General features: G+C 33.1%; 1 protein-coding gene across 2 annotated transcripts; it reads right to left on the bottom strand.

Moving 5' to 3' along the window:
* Window positions 1-968: 968 nt before the first annotated feature.
* LOC128189411 (tetratricopeptide repeat protein 38-like) lies at window positions 969-7,946 on the bottom strand. 2 transcript variants are annotated; one of them, XM_052861009.1, is made up of 13 exons: window positions 7,764-7,946; window positions 6,066-6,143; window positions 5,561-5,642; window positions 5,186-5,348; window positions 4,882-5,055; window positions 4,143-4,218; window positions 3,852-3,971; window positions 3,687-3,743; window positions 2,766-2,810; window positions 2,621-2,681; window positions 2,136-2,301; window positions 1,875-2,031; window positions 969-1,483 (listed from the first exon to the last, which is right to left on the bottom strand). In XM_052861009.1, exons 1-13 carry the CDS (start codon window positions 7,788-7,790, stop codon window positions 1,322-1,324), a joined length of 1,368 nt encoding a protein of 455 aa, XP_052716969.1. In that variant the 5' UTR covers window positions 7,791-7,946; the 3' UTR covers window positions 969-1,321. The 2 variants fall into 2 exon arrangements, with proteins under 2 accessions (XP_052716969.1, XP_052716970.1); XM_052861010.1 differs by having other exon boundaries at window positions 2,772-2,810.
* Window positions 7,947-19,254: the final 11,308 nt, after the last annotated feature.

Genomic DNA, 19,254 nt, shown 5'->3' with positions numbered 1-19,254 from the left:
TATCTTCTCGGGCCTTTCCGGCAAGCTCGGAAAACATATCCGAAGTTGTTTTCCGAGCTTGAAGGAATTTAAGATAAAGTAAGCTATCTATTATAATATTGAATATAACGTATAAGACCTTTAGCTATTGTTACTTTTTGACATTTACAATAAAACACAAAACTTCATGTGAATATGATAAAACGAAATTCAAATGGTACAGTTTATATACAGTAGTAAATTATTCCCAGAATCCCCCACTATAGAGTCGATCATGAGTATTCCAGTGAAAAGGACTAACGTAGTTGCTAACGCTCGAGGGCGCTAGCAATAACGCTTGTTGCAAAATTCAAGGCAGCAACTGTTGAACTTTTTTCTAATAGACAGACATACTTTTGTTTATAGTCGCTTACAAAATTTGGTAGCTCTCTGACGCTTTGCCGACATTAAAAGGATGAGAGAGAGAGAGAGAGACAGAGAGAGAAAGAGAGATATTTTCAGTCTTTTATACACAATATGCATTAAGACACACCAAGAGAGCCCGGCTTTCAGTACTTCAGTACTTTTTCTTTTATGTTATTTCTTATAACGCATACATACAAAGCTTCATTTTATCATAGCGTCATAAAAGCACAATAGCAAAGATCAACTACCGTACAAGGGAAAAAATTGTTTAAAATATAAAAATTTCCATAAATAATCTAAATATTTATATTTTGATTTTGTTTATTGTGTTCAATTTTAAACGATATCGAAAAAAATGATTAAAAGTATACATAAACTGTATTTCATTAGAATGCGCAATGAAAACTTAAGTCAAACTCTTTAAATTATGTCGTATAAGGGGTTGTATGAAGAATTGCCGTTTACTTGCAATATCAATAACCAATCTCTATTCAATGCTTACTAAGGCGGGTCTATTTAATATAATATACAAATATTAACGTCTATTGTAAGCCAAAAAAACCCCAAAACAAACAAACACAATCTTTAACTTGCACTGAATTCACGATTTAATTTCTCCGAATAAATGAGTCTTTAAACATGTACATACATATATGTAAACATGCGATAGTAAAATAAAAACTAAATGTAATATATGAATCCAGATCTACCCTGACTGTCAAGATTTAATTCCCAAGATATAACAAAAATGATATATAATATTTCAGTGTACATGGGTTATATCTTCTGATGATGACGGAGACCCAGGTAGTCGTCTAAATTTTTCAATGGACATGCGTAGCCGTCACTTCCGTGAACGGATACAATCTCCGAGTATATCATCAGTTTATACAGTACGGCGTAGACTAGAAGGCTGATATCACAGTGGGCCTCTGATTCAGCCCGATTTACTGTCAAGCAGCATCAGCAGACGATCGCCCAGCGGGTCTTCCACCCGATCAGATTTCCTCTGGTTAAGCAGTGTCCTGGCCAGAACTTTGTGGTCGGGGTTAGAGGATTTAATGGCGGAATGGAGAAGGAGCTGGACAAACGTGTCTCTCTGTCAACAACAAAGATCTCCAATATATCAAAGACAGATCAGGTAAATCGCAAAAAAGACGTAGGCAAATAGGTGTGTGATAAGAACGAGGTCAAAAGTTCGATCTCAGTAGAGAGGCGTATTTATAAGCTTGCATATATATTAAGTATATTTACCAATATAAGATATACATTAATAATTGAATATTGTTAATTCATATCCTGACATTCTAAGTAGATCAATGAATCCGTTACCGGAGCCCTAAGGTTCGGTAGTTTACTAGTTACCTGAGCCCTGCTGTCCCTTATTTAGTGTAATTTACTAGGTCCTGTGCTCTGTTGTGTCCTATTTGGTGTAATTTACTAGTTACCTGGGCTCTGCTGTCCCTTATTTGGTGTAATTTGCTAGTTACCTGAGCTCTGCTGCCCCCTATTCGGTTTAGTTTGCTGTATACAGAGTTCAGACAGTTGGTGGCCGTCTCGTAGTGTCCTTCCTCAAACGCCGTTATTCCAGCACACAGGGGCATGCCCACATCATGCGTCACCTGAGCGTTTGTTCCAGTGTTATTCCTGGAAACATCAATAAACATTCATGGAAATACTTTAATACTTTTAACAATTTTTTTAACTCTCTTACTTACTTATCATTAAAAAGGTTTAGAGTGCCGCCTTACGTGACGTATTCCTTGAGGCCCTCCAGCAGTTCATTAGCCCGCTCTTTCTCTCCGTTTCTGTACAGAGTAAACAGGATGTGTAGATCTGTGTACACCCACGTGTGATGCCCGCTAAATTTGTCCACTAGGTCCAGGACCCCCTTCCAACGCTGGGGCACGCGCACGTCTGTCCAAATCATATACCAGTAGATTAATAAATATATACGTCTCTCAAACGTGCCTAACAAAATCTTACTTCTGTGACGATACCCAATACATAAGAATCATCCTCCGATTTTTTTACACCCGTTTATATTATTTTAACATTGATTTGTTCAAAGTACAATGTTATCCTGAATGTTTCTCTCAGAATAGTTTGGAATCGTTTACAGTGCGAGACATATTCTTTTCATTTTTGAGAATCTATATATGTATGATTAATTGATTATTAATGACATAGTGGAGTAACATAGTGGAACAGTAGATACTGTAATATTTAGACGTACCTTCGACTGCCAAACGGTACAGGAGGGAGGACGCATCATTAAAGTTCCCGCGCGCAATGATCTGAAAACGGTCATATACTTAATATTTATCAAGAAATGTGGAGAATGAATATGAACACTTAACTATTGGTAGACGAAATCTTGCCTTTACTTTTTCATCAAACACCTTGACGGCAAGATCGAACTGTCCCTGAAAAAAGGAAAGTAAAAATGATTAAACACAAAAGTAAGAGCGGATCATAAAAGAGTGGAGTTGTCCAAAGCTTCATAAATAACAAAAATGCATGCATGCAAACAGAAATTGGCCAAATAAAACTCCCCTTTGACAATATGGCTCCCTCTTTTAAGTAAGTAAGTAGATATATAAGTAACTACAGCAGAAGTAAAGCAGCTTGCTTCTTAAAAAAAAGAAGAAGAGTTTTTGCTAATTAAGTGGGTATGGCCTAGTTCTAGAAGAATTCCAGATTCCACATCCGGTTTTATTTGGGGGGTTTTCGGGGGGGGGGGGGGGGGGGGGGGCGGTACATTTATGTAACATCAATAAAAGTTTAAACATCCAATTTTATTCCATTTATGTAAATTCTCAAAAGAAAAAAAAGTCAATAAATTTATAAAATTGTTATCCATTAAAACAAAGTATTTAGATTTACATTTAGATAAAATGTCTTGGAGGGTTGTCTTAAATAGACAACCGGAAACGAGTGTCGACCAGACCCCGTATTCCATTGTCCATCCCTCACAGACCGATTGTAAATGATACAGTTTTAGTATTACTTAACATCTAAAGACTACGTAATCAGATAGGTTTTGTGGACTCTTTGCTGTGAACACGAAGAGTTATCAGATGTAACTTTAACATAACGCCGTATCCTATAGCCTAACCTATCCTTGATTCTGTAGAAGAGGAAGTCACCGTTAAACTACCAGCATGGTTGTGGAACCACGCACATGCTATTAAGACGTCAATAAATTATCATCAGATTCTGAAAAGCCGCTAGATATATTACAGAAGAATCTTTTTAAGTATGAAGACGTGCGCTTCTTTTATAGATATAGATAAACCTACCTTTTCAACATGGAATAAAGCCTCGTGCCATGCAATGTGACAGGCCAAGCTGCAGGACTGCAAAACAGGAAATAGATTGAGTTAATAACCATTTATAGACTCTCTCTCTCTCTCTCTCTCTCTCTCTCTCTCTCTCTCTCTCTCTCTCTCTCTCTCTCTCCTTACCGCCCAGTATTTTTCTTTACTCTGTAGAAACGCTAGTCCGGCATCGTGCATTCCTTTCTCCAGATGTACATGGGCCATTGTGTGGATGGCAAAGGTTTCTCTGGGAGACGCAGCGAGGCTCTGTAATTAATTGTAAACAGTAATTAATTGTAAACAGTAATTAATTGTAACCAGTAATTAATTGTTTTTAGTTGTTAGGGTCTCTCCTCTACTCTACATGCACTGTCACGATGCAACTGTTCGCACACCAAAAAATCTTGAAAACAAAAATTTACAGAATTTGACATTGACCTTGTATGCGTTTTCTTCAGCTTCTGGAAGCTGCGAGTTTTCCTCATGAGCAAAGGCCTTCCATCCTAAAATAGTGCTGGAAAAGAAAATAACATTCCTGGTGTGTCTCCCATTTACAGTGTCGCAATACTCTCAACATTTGTACGAAGCACAGAGATGAACACATTGTAGCATTATCTGTATAACTATACTCATTACTCATGTAGCTGAATCACGCTATGTATTTTGAGTTTAATAAACCAAATTGTACATATACACAATGACACCCAGTACACTGATTCAAAGAAGAAATATTGTAATAATTTCATCTGTTTCATAGCAGCCAAATGTAGGTCTGATGCATATATACATAAAATGGCCTTCATCTACATTTGCAAAATCAATATCCCACGTATACAAATTCAATTTACTCAAGTTTAATCCCGAGGATTGGTTTTAATGCAAAGCTTTGATTTTCTGGGCAGAAAATACGTTACAAATCATTCCTTAGTATTTTGTTTTCTTCATTTTATCTGAGTTTATTAATTTACGTCTTTCCTTGTCAGGAAGTGTTATTCAAAATATAATGGTTATTGTTCTGCCTTTCCCATTTTAATTAACAGTAGAAGTTTTTTTCAAAAATCAGATTCTTCATCTGTCCTTGACAAGTACAAAATAATGAAATCCCTTTTTCGTTCCATGTCTCCCCTTAAAGACTTGTTTACATTACAAGTGACACAAAGCCACGTGACCCGGTTACCTGTACCCAGGAGTTTCAGGTGTGTAAGCGTCAATCACAGACGCCATCATGTCAAGCATTTCGTTGAACATGCCCAGCTCGTAGTATTTAAAGAAAGCCAATAGACAGGCCAGCAGGTCTGTGGGAGAATCCTTCAGTATGTTACGGTACACTTCTATAGCTTCCGTCAGTTTCCTAGCGTATAAACATTTGTACACAAAATTAAAAAAAGATTAATGTCCAACCGATTATATCTTTATTCTAATTTTAAAGTACTTAGGTTGCAAATTCAGTCATATGATATTGTAATTAACGTTATACACACCCTTCTGTAACGAGCTTTAAAGCAGTCACATGTTTACTTTCTCTTTCCGTTACTTTCTGTTTGGCGGCTAGAGCTAAGATACTGTCTACTGTTTTAATGACTTCCTCTGTTTCTGTCTTCGATCCGCCAAATTTCATGGAGTTAACAAAAACCTGTCCCATTACTTGGAAATGAAAACAAAAAAACATTTGTCATTTGACGTGACTACAGCCACTTCACAGGCTGATAACAGATGCATGTACAATAGAACCACACAGACAGTATATCCGGAACTAACAAAATAATCAATTTATCAGTTCAATCCAATCGGGGAGGGAATTGATTTGAAACTAAAGCACTAACGTTCGTTTTTCACGTGTCTGTTTTCTATCTTACCGAAATCTGGGTCAGCTTCCATCATATTCTTGAATGAGTTGCCCACCCCTCCCGCCTCGTCGTCGGCGTACATTGTTGTGATCTGACGGAGGAATTAAAAAATTAAAACAGAAAAATTAAGTCTCTGTATGTGGGAAGAATTATCATTCCCATTCTGTACCAATATGTACAACTGACATTAATTCTTACACAAAAAAATAAAAAGAAAAACTAAAAAAAAGAACATAGCACGATGCGATAATGACAAGCATATCAAGTGATATATGAATCAATTTTTTAAAAGCAAATTTTCTCTGCAAAAAAGTCAAAGCAACAATGAAATAAAATTCATAGTGGAATATATATATATATATATATATATATATATATATATATATATATATATATATATATATATATATATATATATATATATATATATGTTGGTAGGGAATATTTAAAAATAATAGCCATATAATTAATATTTCTGAGGTAAGCCTTATACCTATCTGTCACATATACATACTTGAGTCAGAGAAGCATCAAACCACTTGCATGCGTCATCGTTAGATGACGTCATGGGGAGCTTGGAGTTCCTCCAACCCTGAAACAGAAAGGCCAAGGATAAACAAACAACTGATGTGGCACAGATGTACCTAGGTTCAAACACAAACTAAGCAACCAAGTGTTTGAAGGAAAGCAATTACATATGTGTATAATGTATACATATAAGGCGATATTAAATGTTAAAGGGACCTAGACACGATTTGAAATGAACATTTTAAAATAAATTTTTCTGTATTAAATGTTTTATTTGTGTATTTTGAATAATTCACCAAAATTTCAATGCTAGAAATCAAGTTCCAATAGATATTGAGGAAAAGGTCAGTGCTCGAGTCTTATATTTGTTTACAAATAATGAACAGTAAAGAAATTATCATTTTTTTGACAAAATAACATGTGGCAACAAGATCAACTGATTAAATTTGTTCCTAAATACTTTAATCAACAACAAAAAGCACATTAGAGTGAAACTTTTGCCAATACAGTGCATATGTAAACAATAACAAAACTCGAGCTTTGTTTACAAAACAAAGAAATTAAACCTCTGTAACTTGCTTGTAACTGAAAATTTGACTTTCAAATTTTGACAAAGCGTTAAAATCCATATTAACCATTTCAGACAACAAAAATGAAATAATAAATTTTGAGCTCAAATCGTGTCCATATCTATAGATTAAATGTGACAGGTGTCCCATACTACTTTACACAAGTTTAAAACAATTTTGTATTTCGGCATCGCGATAACACAGGTCGCAGTATTCTAAGTCTTTTTTGTCCAAGATTTTTCCGGTTTATTTTTTTCCAGGTTTTTTGGTTTTTCATTTTATTACCTTAAATCAATTTTACAAATGGATGTTTAGTGCATAGTCTGGTTTAAATTTCTATCAAAACATGAAGACGAAAAAGATGAAATTATATATGGATCTAGATGGATAGACAGACTGACAAATATACAGACGGCATGGGCATATATATATATACAAACTGATTTGATTTGATATTGAAGTTTGAACTTTTAAGTGGTATACGTACTTATCACTACGAGTAATGACTTTGAGAGATAACTTCTCCGACCGTTTCCGCTAAATTCAACTTTAATTGGTGAACAAACTACAACTATCTGCACATAAAAAATTCATATTTTTCCATAATTACAAATAATCATGTCCAGAAATGGCTGAGTGTATATTTGTGTAGAACGCCCTAGCTAACAAATATCAATTAATTCGTACGCGAGTATATATAATAACCATAATAAACATTTGCAGGATGAACTTTATGCGTAAAAAAGTTGTATTTAAATTTCAAACTAGTGATTTCCTAAGTACATTTATTTGGCTTACACCAACGAATACCTCAGGGTATCAGAACTTATTGATTAAAAATAGCACACGTCACGAGCCACACGTGTATTTACGTATATATAAAATAGCATACTTAAAGGTCCGGCTCAAACGACATTCGGTTGTTTCTCATTATTTAGTTAAATTTTTATCCCCGTGACCTTTGGACCCTAAGATCACGACCCAATAATGACCCATGTTGACCCAATCACTGCTTCACCCCTATTATAGTGGCTGTAGCGTACATTGATGGTCCGGCCGGGGGTCCATACATCATCTGTAAAGTTTATGTTTTTGTTATTAACAAACACACTCACCTCACAGTCCCTCCACGCATCCTTCATCGTTATTGTGTTATTAGCCTCAGTTACCACAAACAGACTTCAATGATGGGACAAGAAAAAAAGCTGGGATTTTTTTTATATCACGTGTGCACTCAGTTCGTTGCCACTTGCCCTAGATAACGCATATATATGTGCGCAGTGCGCTGCTTGCCGCTTTTGGTATTTAAAAAATAAGGAGGCTTAGAAAGGAGAAAAATCCCAAAAATTATTGCTTTAGTTAATTTTGTTTCCAATTTCTTTTTTTTTTTTCAGATATTTATTTTCAATAGTACATGCTACAAAACAATGTGCACACGAATCGGAATTTGTAGTATTAAATATATGTGTATATAATAATAAAAGCAGTAACAGCACGCATTATAATAATAAATATATCAGTCAAAGTAGTATATATAAATAGAAAATTACAAAAATATTTTATACATCGTCTGCCAAAGTCGTACGGGTTTTTTTTTTTCATCATGATAATAGTATTATTAATAATTGACTAAAATATTCTGAATAAATAGAAGTGTACATAATTTCAGCTGTAACATTTTTACAAAAAAATGAAGTCAATACTTAGGTTGTCTGAAAGGCGTTTTTCTTTAAAGTAACACGACAGCTTCCACATGTTGCGGTCAGTCAAGTAGATGATATTACAGGCCGAATGTGTGTAGAGAGGTATGTCCATCGCCGTCACAGGGTCTATATTTTACCTCCCTATAACTGTGAAAAGCCATGGGCCATATCTCCCATGGCAACATTATATTTGCTTCAATTCAACCAAGAGTATTTAAAGAATGAAGAATATCTAATATTTCCGATACAAGGTAGAATTTCCAAGTATTTCTGAATGCATAGTTTCAAATCACATTAAATTCATTCTGGTGTTTCAAGAATATTTTCTAGTCTACAGAACACCTTATATTTGTAAATTTTTAATGCAACAAAAGATAAAAGTAAATTATACATGACAGTGTTTTCATTTCTGGCAGAGAAAAAAAACAATAACTATGTGTTTTCATTTAACATCAAAACCCCAAAAATATCCAATTTCGAGGCTTTTTGCTTCCTTAACTTTGAATATTGATATTCAAATGATCTTACAAAAATCGGCTGCATTCGATTTTTCTTTAAAATCTATTTTTCTTTAAATAATTTATCACAAAAAATAACATAAAAAATGATATAAAATTAAAAAGTGTAAGTGTCAGATGTCAAGTTTGAACAAGAGGTTCAGAGGCCACATCGCACACCTGAGCAACAATTGCCTTAACTCTGATCAAACTAGCATTACAGTATCAAAATAAAATATTCTGACAACTAAGTTCAGCAGATCTTGCTTAAAAAAAATCAAAAATCTGCAGATTTTTATCCACATATTTTTATGGTAAATATCAATCTCCTTTTGTAGTTGTACCTGTAAGAAGATTTTTTCTATTCCTTTATAATACTCCCTCCACTTTATGGCCCCACTTTCTCTAGGGAATCATGGTTTGATCAAATTTTAATTTGCTCAACCCGTGCTTTCACAAAAATTACTGCTTTCTGGACTGAAAACTTTCCAAGAAAATTTTTAAAGATTTCTCTATATATTCCTATGTAAAAATTCATCCTATATTGTGGCCCCACCCTACCCCCAGGGACAATGATTTAAACAAACTTGAATCTACATTATCTGAGGATGCTTCCACTCTAATTTGAGCTTTTCTTGCCCATTAGTTTTTGAGAACAAAATCTTTAATGATTTTCTCAATAAATTTTTATGTAAAAATTCATCCCCCAATTATGGCCCCGCCCTACGCCTGGGGACCATGATTTGAACAAACTTGAATCTTATCTGTCTGAGGATGTTTCCACACAAATTGCAGCTTTTCTGGCCCAATAGTTTTTGAGAAAAAGATTTTTAAAGATTTTCTCTATAAATCCCCAGGTAAACCTTGAATCCCCCCATTGTGGCCCCACCCTACCCCTGGGGACCATGATTTGAACAAACTTGAATCTACACTTCCTGAGGATGCCTCCACACAACTTTCAGCTTTTATGGCCAAATGGTTTTTGAGAAGAAGATTTTTTAAGATTTTCTCAATACATTCTTATGTAAAAATTAACCCCCCCCCCATTTTGGTCCCACCCTACCCCTGGGGACCATGATTTTAACAAACTTGAATCTACACTAACTGAGGATGCTTCCATACAAGTTACAGCTTTACTGGCCTAATAGTTTTTGAGAAGAAGATTTTTGAAAAAAATTAATTAACAACTTTTCAATAATTCTAAATTATCTCCCCTTTAAAGTAGGTGTGGCCCTTCATTCGAATTAGCTTAAATTCCCTTCACCCTGTGTTGCTTTCTGTGGTTGAAATCTTCCCAGTGGTTCTGGAGAAGAAGATGAAAATGTGAAAAGTTTACAACGACGACAACGCCAACGACGACAGAAAACGAACAACTAGTTCGACTCCACGTTGTTTTTGGTCGGCCTTTCCTCCTTTTCTGGGATCCGTCCTAGTGCCACTCTTGTGATGTCGTTTGTTGGTTTTCTAAAGACATGTCTATTGACCTATTCCTCTCCAGTTGTATTTCCTAAGTAATGTCCTCATATCTGTTGTTTCATGTAGATTTTTGTTGTTAATTTTTGATGGCCAGAATTTCCTCAAGATCTTTTTAAGGCAGCCATTATGGAAGCTTGATTGTTTATGTCCCTTTCTGTCATCCTCTGGCAGCATTCGGCACCATACATTAGGACAGATAGTACACTTGATCTTAGTGCGACTCTATTTGATTTTCCATAAATTCTTAATTTTGAGAAAGGATCCTTTACCGAATCTTGCTACTGTGTCCTTGTCAGCACCGCCCACTGATGTCAATACACTTCCATGCTATGTAAATCTAATATTTTTACGATTTAGTTGAATTTTTTGGTGGGATTTTGTATTAAGAGACATCTTGGCCACAGCGGCTTTTTCCTTTTCTGAAGCCTGCGGCTGCCAGTTCTTGCTTTAGCTTGTTGTCGTCTGTTGTCTTAATTTTGTTGTAAACAGTTATTTTACTAAAGATCTTGGTTGGTACAGATAGTAAAGTTATACCTCTCCAATGCTTTTAGTCTGTGAGATAACTGAGATTTCTTTTTTTTTATTAGTTTGACAAAGTTAACTTCAAACAATGTTGTTGATATCATGTTTTTCTTTCATATCATGCAGAAAAGAGGATAAAGAATGTATGCTGCTAGGGTAGGGTCTGCTTTGAAGATTTCGGCTGGTAAGTTGCCATTCCTAGGGACTTTATCGTACTTCAAACTCTTGATTGCTGTGACTATTTCTAATTTTGATGGTTTGTCAGCATTGATCTCCAAGTCGGTGTTTTCTTTAGGTACATGTACTTACATGTAGTACGTCTGGTCTGTTGTTAGAGTCTGGGGGGTTCAATATCCCTCAAATTAAAGTGTTCTTTCCATCTTTGATATTTTTCTTTTTCAGATGTCATCATTGTGCCCTGCTGAACTCTTATTGGCATACATGCATTTCTTTTATGTCCGCATAGTTTTTTTTATCTAATAAGCATCAATCATCCTCTGCTTACAAGCTGCTATCTCAGCTTCGTTTGCCATTTTGTCAATGACGTATTTACTGTCACTTTTTGTGGCATTTTTTTTTTATACTTTTTTTTTAGATGGAGATGCCTGTGGAGAAGGTGTATGCAACAGTTTTGATCTAGTAAGAAATAGAAATAAAATTTGATCATGTCCGCGAAGGCTGAAGCTTTCTCCATTACAGTTTGATAATCAAATTTAATGAAAATCAAGTAAACGTTTGTTGTAAAGACACTGCAATGAAATGTGTTTGCTGACATGTATTTTCCCACGCAAGATATAACTGTATGCTCTTACAGCACAAATTGAATGTTAAACTGCTTTTAGTTACTTTAGTAATGCATTTATGAGTCGTCGCATCATGACACTCGATATGCGGGTTTTTGTGCAATATAACAGCTGTAAGTGTCCTTGATGTTCAAATGAAACGAGTGATCCAAGGTTATCAATTTATCACTGCTGTATACTTGTCTCCATTAGCGAGAAATTCACCCATTAAGAGTGATTTTAAAAGACAAATTAGGCTACCAGGGTGCAAATTTTTGTTTTTAACACCCATGCGATGCAAAGGGATTTTTAGATTAATTTTTGCCTGGTGATTTCAATATGACTGGGTTTTTTTCTTTAAATTCGAATAGCCATGCCTGACTGTCCGTAAGTTCGTTCATGTAGGCCTATATATTCAGAAATCGATCTTTTAGACATTGTATGACGTCACAGTCAGGGTTCACAAGCACTGTTTATTTTGGTTTAGATTTATTCCTCAGTTCCTCGTACAAAGTAATCTTTCACTAGAAGTAAACAGATTTATCCAAATTAAGGCTATCATTACTGTTGTTAATTTAGCCTGAACTTTCAAACTCAGAATTCTCTAATCCACAAAAAACGGAGAATGCGCGAAATGCACTCGAATGTCAAAGGTCGACTTCAATTGCAAAGTACGGTGATTGAATCCTTATAAGGAAAATAATTTTTTTGTTTATTAATTTTTATTTCTCATTTCTACTTGTAAACGCTTTGTTTTCAATCAGCTATAAGGGTATTCAAGTTTTCTTAATACCTGCATGCTTTGATTTGAAAACATAAAGTATCCTTTAAGGGTAGAATATTATTAGATGGATTCAACGCATCTTGATAATCCCTAGGGCCTGGTGACCCTGGTTGTTGTGATCTCAGATATTGATCTAAGAGGCACTCTTACAGGTATTGATCTTAGCGGCACTCTTAAAGTGCCTTTATGGAGAATCCACGTCGTGGGCATAGCTACTTGATACAGTTCAAGGCAAAATTGTCATACGTTGTATAAAGATTTAAAGCAGGATCTTTTTGACAAGTTTTGATTTTCTTGAAAACCATTCTGCTCACTTAATATTTATATACATAATTATCTTATTAGTTAAAGATATATGTCGCATATTTGTAGTAATATTTTTGACATGAATTGAGTAAAAACTCTAGGCCCATAAAATTAATCCGTCTTAAATTATCTGTCTCCAAACAATGTTACACGTCTGCTGAATATTATTGTAATCCGCCATTAATAACGCCACTGCGCATGAGTGCGGGAAAACACGATCGAAGAACAACTTGTGTACAAATTAGAATCGCATAATTCATGTCTTATATGGGTCATTATCAAAATATGCAGCCTTTTGCGTCAGTGTCAATTTAAAGGGGGAAAAATAATGTTCTGGGGAATATATACAGTACCATTGGATTTTAGAAACTTAAACCCATATTGTTGAACAAATAAATCGACAATTTTACTGCTTAAAGTATAAAAAAAATATTATTTGTTATGAGATTTCAGTGAATTTATGTTGTCATTAAATTTTTCCAACGTCTTTAACCTACAATATCTTCAATAATATTGATGTTTTATTCCAAAAATCGCCGTTAATTTTCAAAACAACATTCATATTTTAATTTCTGCTATGCTTCTTAACAAGTTCTCTTTTAAAAACAATGAATTTGATGAGATATATGCTTGTACAAAAAATTTTTGTCATTGGTGTTACAAGGCAAATTATATAAAAAATATCTTAAAATACATCAAGTAAATAATATTGTACTACAGTTGGAATCCCCCAGATCATAGTGACATCATTCTCTGCTACTAAAAAGATAAATGTATCAGTGATGACATCATTGTGATAGAAAATATGGCAGAAAATGTTAGTATGCTCCGAAAAATACAATGTAAACTGTGTCAGTGGGATAACGTGCTTTTTAAGGTTTTCTATTATGAAAGAACAAAAAAGTTTTTCACATAAATGATGAATGTTTATCACATTATAACATAGGCTATGTAGCTTTGTGTAGTATCTGTTCTCTTGGGTCATACTGCTACATTTACTATGGATACATCAGTGGTATAATGGTCAGTGGTGTAACCAAAAATTGTTGTTACACCACTGAAAAAACTGTTACACCACATGACATTATTTAATTATTTTACTTTTTCTTCCATTTCATTTATATTTTGAGCATTTTGAACAATTGTTATTTATCAATTTTACAAGTTAGACACTGTCACAATAAAGAAAGCTTGACTATTTAATTGCAATTGTGTTTTCTTAATCTGGAAAATGAGACCTGTTACACCATTGACATTATTTGAAACACCATTGACATTTTGTATGCTCTAATTATGTTTTACCCATTTAAATATTTGATTAAAAGATAAAAGTAAAAACAAATTTATTCTAATAAAGAAATGAAATTATCCACATCATATTTTTATTAAAAAATCAAATTTTTTAATGACTTATAGTGTACAATAATATATGTTATTCCACTGACATTTCACATTCCCTATTATGTTATACTAAAATCTTTCAAATACTTAAAGGTAACAAATGCTTGCTGAGCTTCAAAAAACATATATAGACAAAGAGGAAGTGTATATGCATTGTATGCATAGATTTTGGAGAAAATTGGAGAAATTTCAATTTTATTATCCAAAATGTATGATTGATATGAGCTGGTATAGTATTGAAGATGTTGTTTGTGAGATTGATGAGCCGAAAAAAGTTCGAACTCGGTACAAGGTGGATAAAAGTGTGTGGATGCCAATAGTAAAAAATATAACATCAAAAAATGAGTGAATTCATGTGAAAAAAATCTACATGCCATTTTTGTGTCAGTGGGGTAACACTGATTATAAGTGGTGTAACAGTGTGTCTATCTTCAGATTATGAAAGAAGGAGGCACGAAAACTTTTATTTAAGATCAAATTTATCATGTTTTAAATGCAATCAATAATAGAAATTAGTTTATTTTACAAAATTTAACACGCTTATCTCTTATCTATTATCGCTAGGTCAGTGGTGTAACTTTTAGTCTGGTAAAACATAATAATCAGTGGTGTAACGTGTACATTTTTCTCCAAATAAAATTAACTGACAATGATTCATGTATATTTGAAAACACCAGTGCATTTACAATAATGTCTTTTTTATGCTCCATTAAAAGAAAAATCCAGTTGTGTTCTTTTTAATGCTCAAATTAAAAATTTGTTGAGTAACATCAAGACTTTATCTCAAATGTTATGTTGGTCACTATGTAAATGTGTCAAATATTTTCTGTTATCTAATTCTAATAACTTTAAATGAAGTTTGTTGATATAAACTTTATGTCCATCATTTTAAAAGAATTATTTTATTTTATTTAAGAATTTTTTCCTATACTATATGCCTGTTACACCACTGACAAAATTTTCACAGTTCATTTAATTTTAGTCTAATTATCAACCAAATGGTAGATTCCAATGTTTGCAAATTTTTTGATGTTATACTTCATTGTTTGTTAAATGTGTTTTTTGCAATCAAAGTAATTTTTTCACCAATAATTTTCTCATGTTTTACATATTTTAAAAGTCTGCATATTTTGATAATGACCCATATATCAGATGATACTTGAAGCATTATATTTCTGATATTCATTTCTAGAGAACTTTTTAATTTTGGGACACATAAATATAATATAATACATTGTCAATTACGGAACAATGCAAGTATGTTAATGGCAGATATGTATAATCATGATTTAACAGACATTGCAATATGTGGTAATTGTATAAATTCTGTTGAAGATGTTTATTATTATTTTTTCAAATGTCCCAAGTATGAATGATGTAGAGTTACTTTTTTCAAGCCATAAAAATGCCATAATTAGTTCTGATCATCAAGTTTTAGTTGAATTAATGTTATATGGTAGTCCTAACCATGGACATAATATCAATGTTCAAATATTTAAAGCAGTAGATACCTTCATAGCAGCAACAAAACGCTTTTCGTAATTACTTATGGAAACAGCATTTAGTCTTGTCTTTTTTTTCAAACCGGTACCATATTGTTAGTTTTTTTTTTCTTTTTCTCTTTTGTTTTTGGATTTGTATCTTTTCTAAAGTCTGTGTTGTGTTATCAATATTGAACATTTCAATTTGACCTTGATATAGGGAGAGGGCCTAAATACATGTAGGCTGCGCCTGCAGCCCAATCCAATACATTTAACAATATATTATATTGGATAAAATATTGTTTAAATAAGTTCTAGAGAACATTTAACAATATATTATATTGAATAAAATATTGTTTAAATAAGTCCTAGAGAACATTATACCGTACAGTATATAATTGTTAATTTTATATGTAAATGTGTAATAAAGATGAAACACGCTTTACGCGTCATCGGCAAGGTAAGCGGAGGAAATACCCTTCTTCCGGGGGGATGTCTGTACTGAGAGTGTTTATTTATTCTTTATTAAACAAATTCTCTGACGAAAACCCACTTATAGATGATGGAAACTTGAGTTTAATTCCGCTTTAATTCCTATTCCATCAATCTACATGGTCTCCGATGACAATCTTCCCTTTGTTCATATCTTTGTCAGTCTGTATATTTTTTCTTTCCTTGCCAAGTCTGTCAAACTTATCGGTCTTCTCTTTCTAGTCGTCGCCATTGTTGTCGAAAGACCGAGATTTATATCACGTGACCCAAATAAGGCGGGGCTATTCAAATCTTTTGAATTTTTTTTACCGGCACGTAAAAAGAATAATTTTTTTTATTTATTTCATGTATCTTTGTTATGCGATCGACTTCTATAGCGTAATTTATGTGAAAGTCCTATTTTTAAATAAAGTAATAAAGCAAATAATAAGATCATATTATTGTTATTCCCTAAAAATACGCCACATATACCCTTTTAAAATATTCTATTAAACTTAATAACTTGTTTACAAATTTACTCTATTAACAAATTAAATCTATTTTTTTTAACTTTATTAACTTAACTCTTTTGTGATCTTGACTCATGCAGAACATTTTGGTCAATGCATTCTGCCAATATTTCATACAATTAAAATGGATAAAAATTAAAATGCTAATGTTGGCCTTAGAGTTACTTCGACACGATATGCACTTTGTTACGCGATCCGTGTTTTCTGTTTAAATATTACATGCTTGCACAATTAACCTTCTTTTTTTCTCTCAGATAATAAGAATGAATTCAATTGCTACCGAATTTACACGAGCATAAATCCGGTTGAGACAGTTAACTGCAAAACTGATGGCAAAAAAAAAAAAAGCCTCAAAGAGCTTTAATTCGGTAGCAATCAAAGTGTTTCCTTGAAATTCAATTGATATCAATGAAATAAAAAAAAATAAAATGAAATAAGCTCACAGATAGCAATTATTTGAACGAATTTTTAATTTTCTAAATGCGTATAAAATTACTGATTATTAACACATTTTACCAATGCAAAACCAACACTCATTCACCTATATGTAAGTGATTATAGCGCCCGTTTCTTTGGCAAGCGGTAAATCTAGTTCTTCCAACCCCTAACTGCCCAGGTCCCACGTCACCAAAATTTTCAAATCACCCAACTCTGTTTTTACCTCAAGTAATTAAAAGAAAAGTGAATTGGATCAATTGCAAATTACAAAAGAATTGACCTATAGGGGAGATAGATTTCCTTTTAAAAATCAAAGTTTTTTTTTTCAATCGTACATAGTTCTAACTTTTTTCTTCATTAATTTTAAAAGTTAGTTTTTCAATGCATTGACGACGACTAACGTTTTTTTTACAATCCGCTCTACCGACAACCTTTAAGTATTTGATTTTTGATGTGAAGTCATATTTATACGCGTTTAAGAAAGGGTTGCTATCTGTTTTGGCCATTGTTAAGAGGGCTCAATGGTCGCGGCCATTTTTAGATTGTATTAATCTCCTTTATAAAGAGAGCTCTACATAAGAATATAGGAAAATGCCCAAAATTAGAAGGCAAAATATACGGACTTTTTCATAACTAAATATCAGTTTTTAGCTAAAGAGATCATATAATAAATTATAAGGACGATATGTAAATCTTGGACAATATTCCGACTGAATAGAAACAAAACTGATGTATACCTGACTCGGATTATGTAATTTTTTCTGCAATGTCGCTACCTTGATATCCCGAATGAATCCCCAAAGAATGCATTTTATTGTTTAAATGAATGATTGATTAGACATTTTTCAATCAAATTTCTATTGATTTGGATGAAAACATACCGATGTTAACAAAAATATACGTTGAAAGTACACCATCAATTTTGTAAATAATCAATTTATTTCTTAGGATAATCGGTTGCTTTTCCTTGTTTTTCTTTCTAGCTTTACTTAAAAATTTAACCGGTTTAGGAATACACACATTCCTTTCAATAAATTCAAGAATTATTACAAGTATCTGTACATGTGTACCGTTGAACATTATCATCAACAATTATTACATACATTACATACATTACAACATTACATACATGTATTGTAAACAGTATATAGAAACTATTTCTCAATTTATATAAATTTATATTCGGATTGGGATATTTATGAAAATTGTGAAGGAAAACTTAATGCTTTGTATGTATTTAGTGTCACTGCCATTCATAAATTGTATTTCATTTTCAAAAGTGTTGAGCAATTTGTATTATTTTCACAATTAAGAAAATCTCAATCATAGTGTAAAATTTTAAGTGATTTTCCTTTAACTTTCCAAAAATATACAATGGCCATTAACTCAAAAAGTAGGTCATTGACCTACTATTTTGAAAATGAAAAATAACACTACAATAAAAGGTCTATAACACACAGTAGTTGGTTTTTCATTATCATCAGTGGAATTTTTTTTCATTCTGAGTAAACGTCATCCTTATATCTCTTATAATCAAATAATTTACTGCTAATTTGAGTGACTTTTTCCAGGTGTGTTATTCCACCTTAAGGTGGAATAACACATCATCACAAATTAAAATGGCTGACCTCTTATTGAAACGACAACTCGTTTTTAAAAGGATTTTATCGACGTCAACATGTGAATTACTTGAAAACCGAGTGGATAAAGTGTCGGGCTTGTTCAACTGTCGGGCTTGTGATCCGTATATCCCGAATTCTCTTGTTGTTATTTACTGAACTGATTTTTTTAAACATTCATTTTTATCCGAAAACTGAAATTTTTTCGCTTATTATACATACGTACAGTTTATTTAACATTATATCTTTCATAATCAAATCCTTTTCTGTTAATTTGAGTGACTTTTTCCAGGTGTGTTATTCCACCTTAATAAAGATTATTAAAACACGGGTAGATGGGACCTTTTTGAAACCTTTTCAAGCTTGATTGGAAAGTAACTCATTTCATAGTGAACTAACTATTTTAATACTTGACATCAGAAAAAACAATTGCATGCCTTCGTTAAAGGCTCGACACACGGGTGTTACAAATTCTTCATCCGCATACATTTTCACTCGCACAGAACAAAATGCTCAAAACCTTCAACAGCGTCAAGATTCTAAGAGCAGACTCCATTTTCTAGACAAGTAAGCATTTTCAAAATCGTTTATTTATG

Source organism: Crassostrea angulata, chromosome 6, assembly GCF_025612915.1.
Source record: "Crassostrea angulata isolate pt1a10 chromosome 6, ASM2561291v2, whole genome shotgun sequence".
In the NCBI taxonomy this organism is placed as follows: domain Eukaryota; kingdom Metazoa; phylum Mollusca; class Bivalvia; order Ostreida; family Ostreidae; genus Magallana; species Magallana angulata.
The sequence above is the reverse complement of the archived record's forward strand: the minus strand, read 5'-3'. Positions and strand labels throughout refer to the sequence as shown.

What these genes read in the sequence shown, in the direction of transcription:
- LOC128189411 (XM_052861009.1), bottom strand. Translation starts at nt 7,790, where the DNA reads ATGAAGGATGCGTGGAGGGACTGTGAG. An exon ending in CCTGAAACTCCTGGGTACAG is followed by an intron (nt 4,219 to 4,881) that starts GTAACCGGGTCA and finishes TTTCTTTTCCAG; the next exon opens with CACTATTTTAGGATGGAAGG. An exon ending in GTAAAGAAAAATACTGGGCG is followed by an intron (nt 3,744 to 3,851) that starts GTAAGGAGAGAG and finishes CCTGTTTTGCAG; the next exon opens with TCCTGCAGCTTGGCCTGTCA.